Source organism: Setaria viridis, chromosome 1 (genome assembly GCF_005286985.2).
Source record: "Setaria viridis chromosome 1, Setaria_viridis_v4.0, whole genome shotgun sequence".
NCBI lineage: Eukaryota > Viridiplantae > Streptophyta > Magnoliopsida > Poales > Poaceae > Setaria > Setaria viridis.
Genome location: NC_048263.2, coordinates 24,864,805 through 24,878,213, shown reverse-complemented (window position 1 = coordinate 24,878,213; position 13,409 = coordinate 24,864,805). Strand labels below are relative to the sequence as shown.

Below are 13,409 nucleotides of genomic sequence, written 5' to 3'. Positions count from 1 at the left end.
CATTTACGTACACAGCTTCCATTGGATTCTCATTATAATTGAGCCTGAAAGAAACCACATCACTGTCTTTGATTCATTAAGGAAAGATCCAGTGGAGTACCGAGACATGCAAGACATGCTAGGCTTGTAATAATTCTGAACATTTATCTCTATGCAAAAGTTTGTTTCCTAAATTTTATCCCGGTTACACTATATCATTCATTATTCTAATCCGCAGCGTATGGAAACAATTCATGAGGGCACACAAAGGTCCATTCAAAGAAAAACATACATGGAACACAGACTTCCCGGTACGTATGAAGTCCGCACATTTTGTACATTGTATAACATGAATATTTCATAACTTATTTTTTTACCCACGGAAGTACTTAAGATAGGAACCCGGGAATAATCTATGTAGCTACTACATCTGTGAGCACATGCACAATTTTATGGGACCCAAGGGACTAAAGATGACGCCGCACAACTTTAAAGTACGTAAAATAAAACTATTAATAGTTAATTATTTTCTAGCTCCTTATATTTAATTGTTCATGTAACATTCACATATTTCCAAATTATAGATGTTCAATATTCAACAAGGACTCTTGAAGAAGGAAAGAGTAGCGGCAATATGTGAAGGTCTCATTGGATTTCTAATGGACGAGGTGGTAAATCCACAAGGAGAATTTATTACGATGGACGAAATTTAGACGCTCCAAGCAGCACCTCGACGAAAAGATTGTAGATATATAGTTTGATTTGTATATATAATACACGCTAAGATCGATTTGTATAGTATGCTAAGAATTGTATATATATACTAAGAATTGTGTATATATATATAGTAATTGTATTCGTTTAAATACTAGTTGATTTCACTATAAAAAAGTCTCAACTACTAAAGATTAATAAAAAAGCCAGAGTACGTACATGATGCATGAAATTACAGGTGCCATGCAAGTGCCTGTATGGCGCGCGCCTGAAATTTAAGTAGGATTTTAGTCCCGATTGGGAAACCCAACCGGGATTAAAGGGGCACCCTTTAGTCCCGGTTGGTTTTACCAACCGGGAGTAAAGGGCCTGTCCCGCGCCTGGCGTGGCAGGCCCTTTAGTCCCTGTTTACTAACCGGGACTAAAGGGTGGCTTTACTCCCGGTTGAAGGACCCAGGACTAAAGACTCCTCCCTTTTGTCTCGATTGATTTATCTCGGATGGATTTTCGGGAGACATGCACCCTACCAACCGGGACTAAAGATGAGTTGTCTACTAGTGGTAGAAGACCAACCTTAATTACGTACACCACTTCCTATTCGAACTTTGTTGTATCCAGTATAGAACGCGGCATCGATCTATTCTACTCCGAATTGATAACAACAGGAACAAGAACACGGCGGCGTGCTTCGACGATTCCGTCTTGTATTGTCCTCTCCGACTCCGTTTCCCATGTACGGATGTTCGTTGCAGTGCAGCACGGGAACACCTCGCTTTTCTTCAAATGACATGGGCACAACATAGCACCGGATCATTGTTCTTATCTGCTGAGAATTATGAAGAAAGATCATATCTCGTGATCTGAAGAAAAGAAGGAACAAGGAGACATCCTGTAGAAGCAGATCAAGTATAAGTTTGCATTGCCCGATTGCCGCAAACAAGACACATCATCATACTTGATAGGGCACACCGCTCCAAAATATAGGGCATTGTTTGACTTGACAAGGTCCTCAAAATTAGTCCTTGACCTGTGATTTCTCTTAAAATAACAAAATGGCAACTATGACTTAGTACTTTCAAATATAAATCAAACTATGGCTTCTGTTAGAAAATGTGCATCTTGTAAGGCTAATTGTTGGTTGGAAATTATGAGGTTTGAATATTGAAAAGTGTACGTGCCATATAAATAAGAAATATAGGGTGTATCTACCATTGCCACTCGTAAGACGACACGAGTTCTTTTCCAAAGATCTACGAACATATATCTTCCTTGGTTTGATTGTGGACAAGTTTTATGACCATCGACTACGATATTTCTTTTTCTAGGTTGTTCACTACGTGAAAAAAGGCAAATAGTGACGAGTGACTCTCTACAATTTTAAATGCACACTCCATCTTAATGCAGTGCAACACTAAATTAAGAATACCAAGCCTAGATGAATCGAGAAGATTGTATACGAAATGATTTATTAATTTGAAGCCCCACGAGTGCATACTATGTGTTGGTTTCTGTCGTTGTCGAAGTAACGGAGTAGCTAGTGAAACAGTGGAGATATGCGTGGTGGGGTGCATCCATGATGCGGTCTTAAGCAAAGTTGCTTATAAAATACTAGCTCGTGCATTTTCAAAAGCTCCGGCGGTAAAGTGACATAAAGGCATTCACCAATAGTCATTATATACTGGTACACTTGCTTAAGATTATTCCTCTTAATTACTTCCAAATTGAGCGATACTGATACTCCTCTGCTAATTTGCACAAATTTAATTCCACATTCATTCGGATTTGAACAGAAATCAAGAACCAAACTATCTAGACCATAATGTGAAATTCACTGATCATATTGATTAGGGCGTGCATGCTTAACAAAAATCAGTCAGGAGCATTGCGACTCTCGTCGTGCGTCTCATCTACTCCGCTAGTCGTGGCCTCGACGTGAGGCCACATGCTGGGCGAAGAAGACGCAGTAGTCGTGGACATCGATGCCGACGTCGTCGACGGTTGGCGGCCGAACGTTGTCGGTGAGCCCCGGAGGAGTTGCCGCGTCGAGAAGTCCAGAATCTGCACCGACGACGACGCCTGTGCCGGCGGCGGCGCAAGATAACCGGTGTCGCCGGCCACGACGTTCCTGCTGTTCCCACCCTGAAGCAGCTGCGCGTACCGCATCAGGTCGGGGAACGGCACAGCGACAGTTGGCAGCGGAGACGGCGGCAATGGAGCTACTGGCGGCAGCTGAGGGACGCCGGGGGTGACCAGGAACACGCCCTGGCCGGTGCGACCCCGGACGCGCTCGGGGAAGTTGAGCTTGGCCTTGGCGCCCTTGAACCGGAGCGCGGCGTCGTCGTAGGCCATGGCGGCGGCCTCCGCGGTGTCGAAGGTGCCGAGCCAGACGCGCGCCGCCTTCGCGGGGTCACGGATCTCCGCCGCCCACTTGCCCCACGGCCGCCGCCGCACGCCACGGTAGTGCCTTCTCATCACGTTGCCTGCATGTTTATTTGTAGCTAAAGCTAAGGATACCCGAAAAAGAAGAAGCTAAAGCTATCATCGTGTTCGTGTGTTGGGGCGAGATAGTTGAACTTATTTGGGCGCATGCATGAAGCTTGTAAGCTTACGAACCGTGCATGTCTGTAGGAAAGATTAACACCTCTCCCGTGGAGGGTCATGCTCAAAGGAACTCAAAGAGGAGGCAACGTTTCTCGTAATAAGTTTTGCACTTGCTAGGACCAACATATAGTCCGGGGTGCTACCTTGAGTTTCACACATCAACCAAAAAGCTTTTTCTATGTATTGTAGTATGATATAAGAACTTTAATACATTGAATTAACCATGTTACTATTACTAATTGGAGGCTCCTTTTAAAGCCTCCAGATGAACCCACCTAGGATTCCTAGGTGAGCATTCTAGAAAAAGAGAGAAATCCTAGAAATTCTAACAAAAATCAAAACATCCGACCATCAATCGATAAATTCAAATCATCATAGCCATTGGATCTATTATGTTTTCTAAAAAATTACCCACCTATGCTATTATGAAAATAGCCTAAAGTAACCCCCTAAATCTATATATAAATTACCCACCTCTGCCATTATATAAAATAAACTGAAATAACCCCCTAATCTTCATCCAAATTACCCAGTTATGCCATTATAAACAACATTTAAAATAACCCCCTAATTTGCAACTGAATTGCCTACCACTATTACTTAAAAAACTTAAAATAACCCCTTAATTTTGCATCTATATTGCCCACACATGTCATTATAAAAAATAACATGAGGTAACCCTACGTTTGAATCAAATAACCTTAATTAAAAATATACAGGAATATATGATTCTAAATCGTCTATATCTTTCACTATTGGTATACAATATAATAATTAAGGTCTATACACATCACGTGTGTCACCATTTATAAGGATATAAAGTGATGAGAATATAGATTTCTATGCTAAAATTGTATCTCAAACTTAGAGTTCATTAAACAAATTCAAGCGCATACCTGCGATGCAAAGTGAAAAGTTAAAGATTATAAATGTGGATTAAAATATTATAGAGTAATTATTAACTAAAATCTAATACAATTGGATAAATATATTAAGTATATATCTACATAAGTATTGTGTTCGAATATTTAACAAACGAGAGGTAGCATATGGTAATAGTTTTGTAGCAATGTAATCTCATTTTTTTCCATTGGAGACTCAGCATTAGTTCCCACGAGACAAGCTAGAAAAAAGATACAAATGCTCATAAAAATTAAAAACATCAAACACCAATCCTGTAAACTCTAATAATCATAGCCATTGATCCATTATATTTTCTAAAAAGTTACCCACCAATGTCATGGTGAAAATATTCAAAAATGAGCTCTAAACCTATATCTAAATTACCGAGCTCAACTATTATAAAAAATAATCTAAAGTAACCCCATAATCTCCATCCAATTTACTAATACACATCATTATAAAGCATAACTTAAAATGTCATTCTAAAATTTTATCAATGTTACCCACGTGTGTCGTTATTAAAAATAACCTAAAGTAAACACCTAAATATTAATCTAATTATCTTGTGCATCTTATAGAAATGTCAAAAACTAAACTAATACATGATTCTACATTACCTATTTATGTCATTGTTAATATAAAAATACTAAGTTAAAGTATATACACATGATGAGTGCCACCATTTAGACCATTTATACATGTATGTGAGGAATCGATGAAAAATATTGATTTGTATACTAAATATAATGTACGGAGGATTGAAGGTGTGATACCAAATGGAAAAAGTACGAATATGGATGAAAACATGCATAGAGTAATTATTAATTAAAAATTAATCACAACTGGACAAAGATAGATACGTATCTATATAAGTATTATGTTGAAGTATTGAAAAATAAGAGAGTAGTAGGTAAACAATTTTGATTATTAGCTAGGAGTTTAATTTCTAAATAATTTTCAAACACAATAGCTTCTAAAAATATTAACCCGTGCGGGAGCACGGATGATGGACTAGTCAAAACTAAGAGAGGCTAATAGTTATAATGATTCACCAAACACCTAAAAACAAGCAACTTTTCGACCGACGCACATACAGTGGTGGAGGCTGGCGGGGCCTAGGACCATGGCCCTAAGCGTTGGCTCGTAGTTTCTATATATATTGTAGCAACTGTTGTATAAAGACCTAGGTCTACCTAGCCCAATCGGGCAAAGCCTGGCCCGGCTCCACCCCTATCCACATATGACATTTGGTGGCAGCCAACACGTGAAATGTCTTCTTCAACCTCTGGCTACCTTCTCTATTGTATTTTCCCTCATTGAAACAGGTCCCTATTCTTCCTGCCTCACCCGCGCGTCTGGCCATATCCAGCGGCAGGGATGCCACCGCTGCCACCCCTCTCTCGCTAAGCTCTCCAAATTGAGCGTGTCCACCAAACTGGGGCTTGCCTCTACAAAGCTTGCGTTGGCAGACTTGGGAACTCGTTAACTCCGGAAACCCCATTCCCTGACTAATCCAGATACCATTGACTGAGATTTGCATCAACTCAATAATCTCGGGAGAAATCGGACGACCGACGACACTTATTAGGAGTTGTAGATTATTATAAGAAGTACTCTCTCTGTTCCAAATTATGAGCACTATATGTATATCTAGGTGCATAGTACAAGTTATGAATTTAGAAATACTAAAATAACCTATAATTTAGGACAGAGGAAGTGATCAGACCCATATGTGGACCTAGTAGATGATTTGGTAGCTAGCAACAGGCTTGTAGATTGTAGTTGTAGGCTTACAGCAAAGCACACGGTTCTTTAGTGGTACCAGTACATTATAGTGAAAAGTTGTTCGGTAACACTGAAAGATCACGTCTTTGATAAATACCGCTAGCCATGTTCTTTCGTTGGTAAATTCAAAAGGCACGATATTTCGATGCTTCCCTAGATTATTATAAGCTAGTACTTTCTTGCACATACATGTTTTCGTGGATTGGATCATAGTACAAGTTAGTACCTTCTTGCACCTCCGCGGCCTGGCTAGCCGCCGCAGCAGCAGCAGCAGTTCCAGCTTCCGGCGTCGCCTGCTGATGAGGAGACATAGCGGGCGCCGGCGCGGCCAGGTGGCCCGTTTGATGCGATGAGATGGCGGAGGAGCCCACGCCGACGTCGTAGTACGGCATGGTGGAGCCGTATGCGCCATGCTGCTGGGCCTGCGCGTGGTACGGCGACGGCGCCGTCGCCGGTGCAGACATGTACTCATCGCGATCCACACCATCCCCACCGCCTCCGAGCAAGACCTGCTGCTGCTGCTGCCGCCGCGGGAAGTGGCGCTCTAGACTGATGGGCAGCGACGCCGATTGAGCCTCCTCGTCGTCAGGCTCGGGCAGGCGCCGCTTATTGCCGCCATGGCTTCGGTGCTCCACCTTCGATCTCTAGACCTTTTTCCCTCTGATCTTGGTTTGACCACCTTGCGTATTTGACTGACCTAATCGGGAGCTAGCTAGGAGACAGTCTGGTGCTGGTGCGTGGTGGTGGCCGGTTCTGCCTGTGATACGGAAGAGAGGTTTGCTTTGTGAAGGAAGCAAAAGCATCGATGCGTTGAAAAGGTCTTCCGCTTGTCCTTGCCATCCTTCATTAAATAATCAGAAAAATTTAATAATACAAGGAAACGTGATTCTATTTTTGCTGTTTGGTGCTTTCGTGCACAAGATTTGCCATGCGTCAATTTCTTTTTTCAGATATGCTACAACGCTTACATATATATGCACATACACGCACGTTAAACATGTTACGCCCTTCTCCTATTAACGGCGTTGAAAGACTAAAGTCATAAATCTTAAGATTTATAAAGTCACATAAACATCTTGCTGACAACAAACAAATATATCATCTACCACTAAATGAATTATTACCATTCGCTACTTACCAAACAGGCTACAAAATCTATCAATGTTTTAAATATATTCTATACAAGAACTGCCACTAGCTAGGACCGTCGTAGCAAAAATAGCGGTCAATAGCATCAGTCGAAGAAGACTGCTGCTACATTATATAGTCCGCTATTTAAAACACTGAAACTATATGTGGTAACATGCTGACGAGCCGTAGAAAACTATATCTGATTCACCTCGGCATTTGTAAAATTGTCAAATCTTTTTCTTTGAAAGAATATCAGTTAAATGGAAGCTTTGATGGCATTGCTGTAATGTTTGAATAGCAAGCTTACAACATTGTCAAAAGTACTTCGGTCAAAAAACATTATCAAAAGTTGCAACTTTGCCTTTGTCTCTAAAGATTACAATTCGGTAGAGGTGAGTGTTGCTGAGTGAAGGTGGATAATTCTCATGATCCCCTCCAGCTTGTTTCAATTAGAATATTTCGAATATTTCTTGTGGAATCATCGGTCTATTCCCGTCATTAGTGAAGAAAAAACTAACGGACAAAGTAAATACTGATAGGTCTATTGCTGGGGTGAAAATACTGCGAAAGTATGGCATGCATTTGAGTGTACGGCGAGTCTATTCAAGTTTGAGTTCTAGACTTCTGCTACCCGTTAAATTTAGTAGTGTACATATGTATGGGCATTCTGCTACCCCTTGATTGCTTAAATGTTTCATTTAACCTTTTCTTCTAAGCTATATATTTTGTAACACATTAATATTTTGGTTGGCATTTTGTTTCTTTGGCAACGGAATTTAAGAGAAAATAGCTTACACGTTTCTTTTATAAGGTACAAGAAGGTTGAAATATCATCTCAACTACACGTCAGGGTGCAATATCAAAGACCAGACCATCAAACCTATCCAAATACTAGCAGTAATATATATGGTCAAGCAGATCATATATAGACACAAACTAATGACGCGAATAGAGCATATTTTAGCTGATTGCATTTTTCGGACATTTTTAGCAAGCTCGGGTATCTGACAACTCAACACGGTTCCATATTTTTAACTAATTATTCTTTTAGAGGCAACGTACCTATCAATAACGAGCCATCTACAGTAATTTTATCGGTCTTGAAATCTATATGCCTAGCTAGTGCATTAGAAATGTTTACAGGCGCATGTAATGATCATGAGAGCTGCGTCTTTACTTTGTTTTAAGAAATGGACCACGATGACATGGGCAGCAATGACCACGTCGTTCTCAATGGTTACGTCCAGGGCATGGTAACTTTGCCAGATTATTATTCGGAAAAGAAATCGTGGGGTTAGCGCCTTTGATGTGACGACATCCTATCCTATCTCGAGTGCAATTCCCACGTGTGCACGCGGTGATCTTGCTCACTTTTTGCCTCAAAAGCGACTTGTCAAGTTCCTCACAGATCTACCCATCCATCGTGTTTTCATTTCTATCATTTGCAACAAGAAATGTGTTTTCAAAGGAATTTCACCGCAACAATCAAGTTTGCACTTTCGATCCGTGACAATTTGAACGCCTTCGGTAAATGCTGCGTCCTAGATGATGGAAGGAGGACGATGCTTCAACAATTTGCTTCTGGTCGTCTGAGATGACGATGGCACCGACAACAGGGCGGTTAGACGAAGGGGCTCTCTGCCTCTGGTCCAAGTTGAATGGGCGGCGCAGCCCAGCAGCACCAACACCTGCTGCAGCTGCAACAGCAGACATGCGTGTGTGTGCAACGCAGGCTCAGTCAAAGATGCTGTGCCCAAATTCAAACGACCCACGATAACGCACCAGCATCCACCGAAATTTGACAGGGCCCATCCACGCTTTCGCAGTATCTGACGGCATCCTTTCGTTTTTCAGTCAACTATACTCCCTCGCTCCCAAGTACAAAAAGAATACAACTCTCATTCCCCAAAAAATCAACCAACTTTAAATTTGACTAAATTTATACAAAATAGTACTAGCATTTATAGTATAAAATAAATATCAATAAATTAATCATATGATATATTTTCATACTAAATCTATTTGGAGATGTGAATGTTAATACTTTTTGCATAAATTTGATTAGACTGTTTGACTTCTTGAAAAATGAAAATTGTATTTTTTTTTGGATGGAAGGAGTATACAGGAGAGTCAAAATCGTTGCGCGGACTACACTCGCCGACGTGACAGCTCCAACTTCAACGCCGTACCCTCCTTGATTTCAAGCTTACCGAGCTGTCGATCTCCGGTACACTAAACTAATACTCATTTCATATTAAATTATTAGTTATTTTAGTTTTTCTAAATTTATAATTTTTGTTATGCACGTATATATGTCTAAGCGTAATTTGGAACGGAGGGAGTACTTTATGTAGGGTAAAAGGCTTGTAATATACTAGCGGGGGTATATTTACTAGGAAGAATGGCGCGCTTCGCTGCACCAGTGATGTGGGTATAGCTTGGGTATAACAGAATAGCATAACACAAATCACACGGATACAATGCACAATGAAAAACAGATTCCTGCAACAAAGCATCACGTTTCAATATAAGTTACAGGTGCTCGGATGCGGGGAACTTTACAATTTTGAATTAAAGAAGCAACCTGATGTGGTGGAACGTAGTATGCATAAAGCCATACAGTAAAATAATAACTAATCATAGTACATTTGATAGGTCTGCAATTGCCGTCCTATCATAGTAAATTTAATAGGTCTGCAATTGCCAATTACCATCCCGAAGGATAAGAAACCCTAGTTTTTTCACAACAACTTAACTAAGAAGATGGAGAATAGAGCATCATGATTTTTAATAGTGTATGTCTCATCAGTGCACGAAGCGACAGCCGTGAGGTCAAGCAGACGGGAACGATTTCGTTGCTGAAAAGGACTATACGTAGGTATTTTAAAAAAAAGAAGACACGTAGGTCTGTCACCTGGATCTGCTTTCATCAACGCGCGGGATGAACGTGACCCACCGAGTTACATGGCGATAAATAAAGGTACGTGCTAAGAGCCAGCCTATTCGTGAACACCCGCAGAAATCGTGAACAGTAGCGAGCGAGGACGTGGGCAGTAAAAAAAAAGTTGAACAGTAACAGGCATCGTAAACAGTACGAACAGGGGTGAACAGCCGCAGGAACTCTCCAGCGCGAACAGCCCGCACAGGAGTAAACAGTACAGCACAGCGTGTGAACAGTAGCAGGATCCTGGGAGGTGGTCAATCCTTCCAGCGATATATATAGTTTCTCTGGTCCTGAAATTTTCTTTACCTTTGCACCCCACGAGACTCATCTACGGCAAGAACCAATCTTAGGTCCGTTTGGGTCCTGAGGAGCACCTAAAATTTCTATCACGTTGAATATTTAGATATTAATTAGGAGTATTAAATATAGATTAATTATAAAATCAATTGCACAGATGAAGGCAAATTTACGAGACGAATCTATTAAGCCTAATTAGTCCATAATTTGACAATGTGGTGCTACAATAAACATATGCTAATGATAGATTAATTAGGCTTAATAGATTCATCTCGCAAATTAGCCTTCATTTGTGTAATTAGTTTTATAATTAGCGCATGTTTAGTCCTCCTAATTAGCCTTCGAATATTCGATGTGACATGAATTTTAATCCGAACTAAAAATCCAAACACCCGTTAGTGTTCTAGGTCAAGGATCATTATTTGGGTTCATATTAGGGGGGTGTTTGGTTCCACCTTGCTAAACTTTAGTTGCTAAACTTTAGTTGCTAAAGTTTAGCAACTTTTAGCTGCTAAACTGCCAAACACCCTTGCTAAAACTTGCTAAAGTTGAGTTGCTAAAGTTTAGCACTTTAGCAAGTTTTTGGTTGCTAAAACTTGCTAAAAGATGGGCTGAACAACCTATACCCCTCATTTATTGCTTGTCTCCCCCTCCTGCGCACCTTTAATAAGGGTAGATAGGTCTTTTTACAGCTCATTAAATACCTTTTAGCAAGAATATCCAAATAGCTTTTGCTAAAGTTTAGCAACTAAAGTTTAGCAACTAAAGTTTAGCAAGAGGAACTAAACAGACTCTAGGTTTGTAAGCTTAGAGGCTTCAGGAGTAACGAAAAATTGTTAATAGAGAGGGATGGGCAACTCACTTGGGTGTGTTAATGAGGCTACATGGAGCGATATCTCTAATGGCGGACATGAAGAAAGAATGTAAACGACCAACATTGACAAGGATAGGGATCCAATGAAATACAACAGATTGTCATTAATGGGTTCGTCAAAAAGCACTAGGCAGATCACCTCTGTCTTCCACTTTTTTTCTTTTGTTTGCCAAACAACGAGGACGCTGCACGTACACTCACGTTTATAAATACACATGTACATCTTCTGGAGACTAAAAGAGCAGATAAGAATTTTTTTTTGCCAACGGATTTTTTCTTCAAACGAGGCCGGAGAGCTGCCGATTATATTAAAAAGAAGAAAGAGCACAGATTAGGTACAACAACAAAACCACAAAGGGAAACTCCTAATGGCTTGCGCCGACTCAAAACCAAAACAAAACAAACTCTATAGCTGGTGGGATTGAGACATCGACATAAGCCGCACAATGATAACACCTAAGCACTGATCACCACACTGCACCACCACAATCTGGGAGAAAAACTAACAAGTAGCCCTCATCGCCAGTGACATCATCCTTGAGGATGTACCACACCGAACCAGCCGCTGCCACGCAGGACTTACCGCCGCAATCCGCTGCAAGCCGTGTAGCTACCACGACTCCTCCACCATGCCGCCGTCATCCTAGGTCACACACACGGTCGTCGATCTCCCAATCCACGGTCTAGCCGCGGCAAAAGTCAAAAGAGGAGCACATTGCACCACACCGAAAATGCCACCGCTATGCAAGATCCAACGTTGAAGCACCGCTGCAGCACCGTACACACCAAACAACCGAAACTCCGCATCGGATCCCGGCCCTCCAAGGCAACTCGAACGCGTGGGGGCCTCGCCACATCCACTATTGCACACCACTCCTCGGGCACATCACCTTAAAGTGGACAAGGTCTCGCCACTTCCGCCGCTGGACTCCACTCTAAGGATCCAGACTTGCTTTGCCACCGGGGGTAACATGGTGCTACCGAACTACTCCAATAACTTCACCTCCATCTTGTCGTAGCCGGAATCTTAGTTGCACCACATGCACGGACACAAAGCTTCCAGAGACAATGGCTCATCATCCTTGCGAAACATATCAAACGTCGACCAGAGAAGAGGGTGTGCAAAAATACAAAGACAACCCCTCCAAGGAGGGGAACGGTGCCCAAAGGTGTCGCCATCGTCGTAATCGGTTCCGATTAAGGCTTTCACCAGCATTTGCACACAACCCACCTCACACACAGTCGAACGCCAATAGCAATACCACTCCACCACCAACGTTGATCCTCTTCTTCGACGCGCGTAGCCACTGTGCCGCGGCACCACCATGGCCTCAAGCCGCCGCACCTCCTCGCTTGCGCGGCTTCTAGCCAAACCTCCCCACGTACCCAACACGACAGTGACATCTGCCAGCACAAACCTTCCTCCACCTCTTCACCATGGTCGATGGCCGCCACAGGCAACAACCTCACCTCCGCATCCACGCGCAAGTGCCGTTGGTGCGTCTCCTAGCACCGCTCCTCAGCCTCCTTCACCTGAGGCTGGCCAAGGGTCGTGCAGCCGCACGCCCTGCTCCACGCCGCTGCCTCAGATCTGCACTGCCGCCTGCGGGCCGCTACCTCATGCATGCGGCCACCGCTGACCACCACGCCCGCGAGCAACCGTGTCACGCCGCTTCCCCGCTTCATGCCACCGTCGCTGCCGCATCGCCCACCGCCGCCATTGGGCCGGTCCCCAGGGTGCCGCCTCCTGCACACGGCCGCAACCGCCTCTACGAGGCTGGCCACCTCGCTGCTCGCCGCCCCTCTACACTGCTGAACCTGCGCCCACACTCGGCAGCGGCCAGCACACCTCCGCGCCTACCCACGGCCACCGCAGGCTGCAGCTTCTTCGTTCCCGCACGACGCCGTCGCCGGGCTCGCGCACCGCCTTCCACGGCCGCCCGCTTGAGAGAAGCAGGCCCGTCACTGCTGGAGGCATTCTCCACCCGCACGTCCCGCCATGCCACCCCTTGCCCGGCGCTGTAGGAGACTGCAGATCCACCCTCGAGGACTATGGATCTGGCCAAAGGGCCCGCGGAGTGTCGGAGCACAGCCATCCCAGCTGGAGGAAGAAGCTCGCGCTGCCTACACGGTTCATTCACGTCTCCCATCTTCTAGCAGAGAAAAACACCCTGCCGCTAC

The 13,409-nt window shown here is 43.2% G+C and overlaps 1 protein-coding gene across 1 annotated transcript; it reads right to left on the bottom strand.

The window, feature by feature from the left end:
* Positions 1-2,287: 2,287 nt before the first annotated feature.
* LOC117845276 (uncharacterized) lies at positions 2,288-6,780 on the bottom strand. The gene is made up of 2 exons (XM_034726254.2): positions 6,209-6,780; positions 2,288-3,173 (listed from the first exon to the last, which is right to left on the bottom strand). Exons 1-2 carry the CDS (start codon positions 6,444-6,446, stop codon positions 2,563-2,565), a joined length of 849 nt encoding a protein of 282 aa, XP_034582145.1. The 5' UTR covers positions 6,447-6,780; the 3' UTR covers positions 2,288-2,562.
* Between the last annotated feature and the right edge of the window lie 6,629 nt (positions 6,781-13,409).

Excerpts from the sequence above, each read along its gene's own strand:
- LOC117845276 (XM_034726254.2), bottom strand. The coding sequence starts at position 6,446 with ATGTCTGCACCGGCGACGGCGCCGTCGCCGTACCACGCGCAGGCCCAG. Across the intron at positions 3,174-6,208 it reads GGCCGCGGAGGTGCAAGAAG|GCAACGTGATGAGAAGGCAC; the intron begins GTACTAACTTGT and ends ATAAACATGCAG.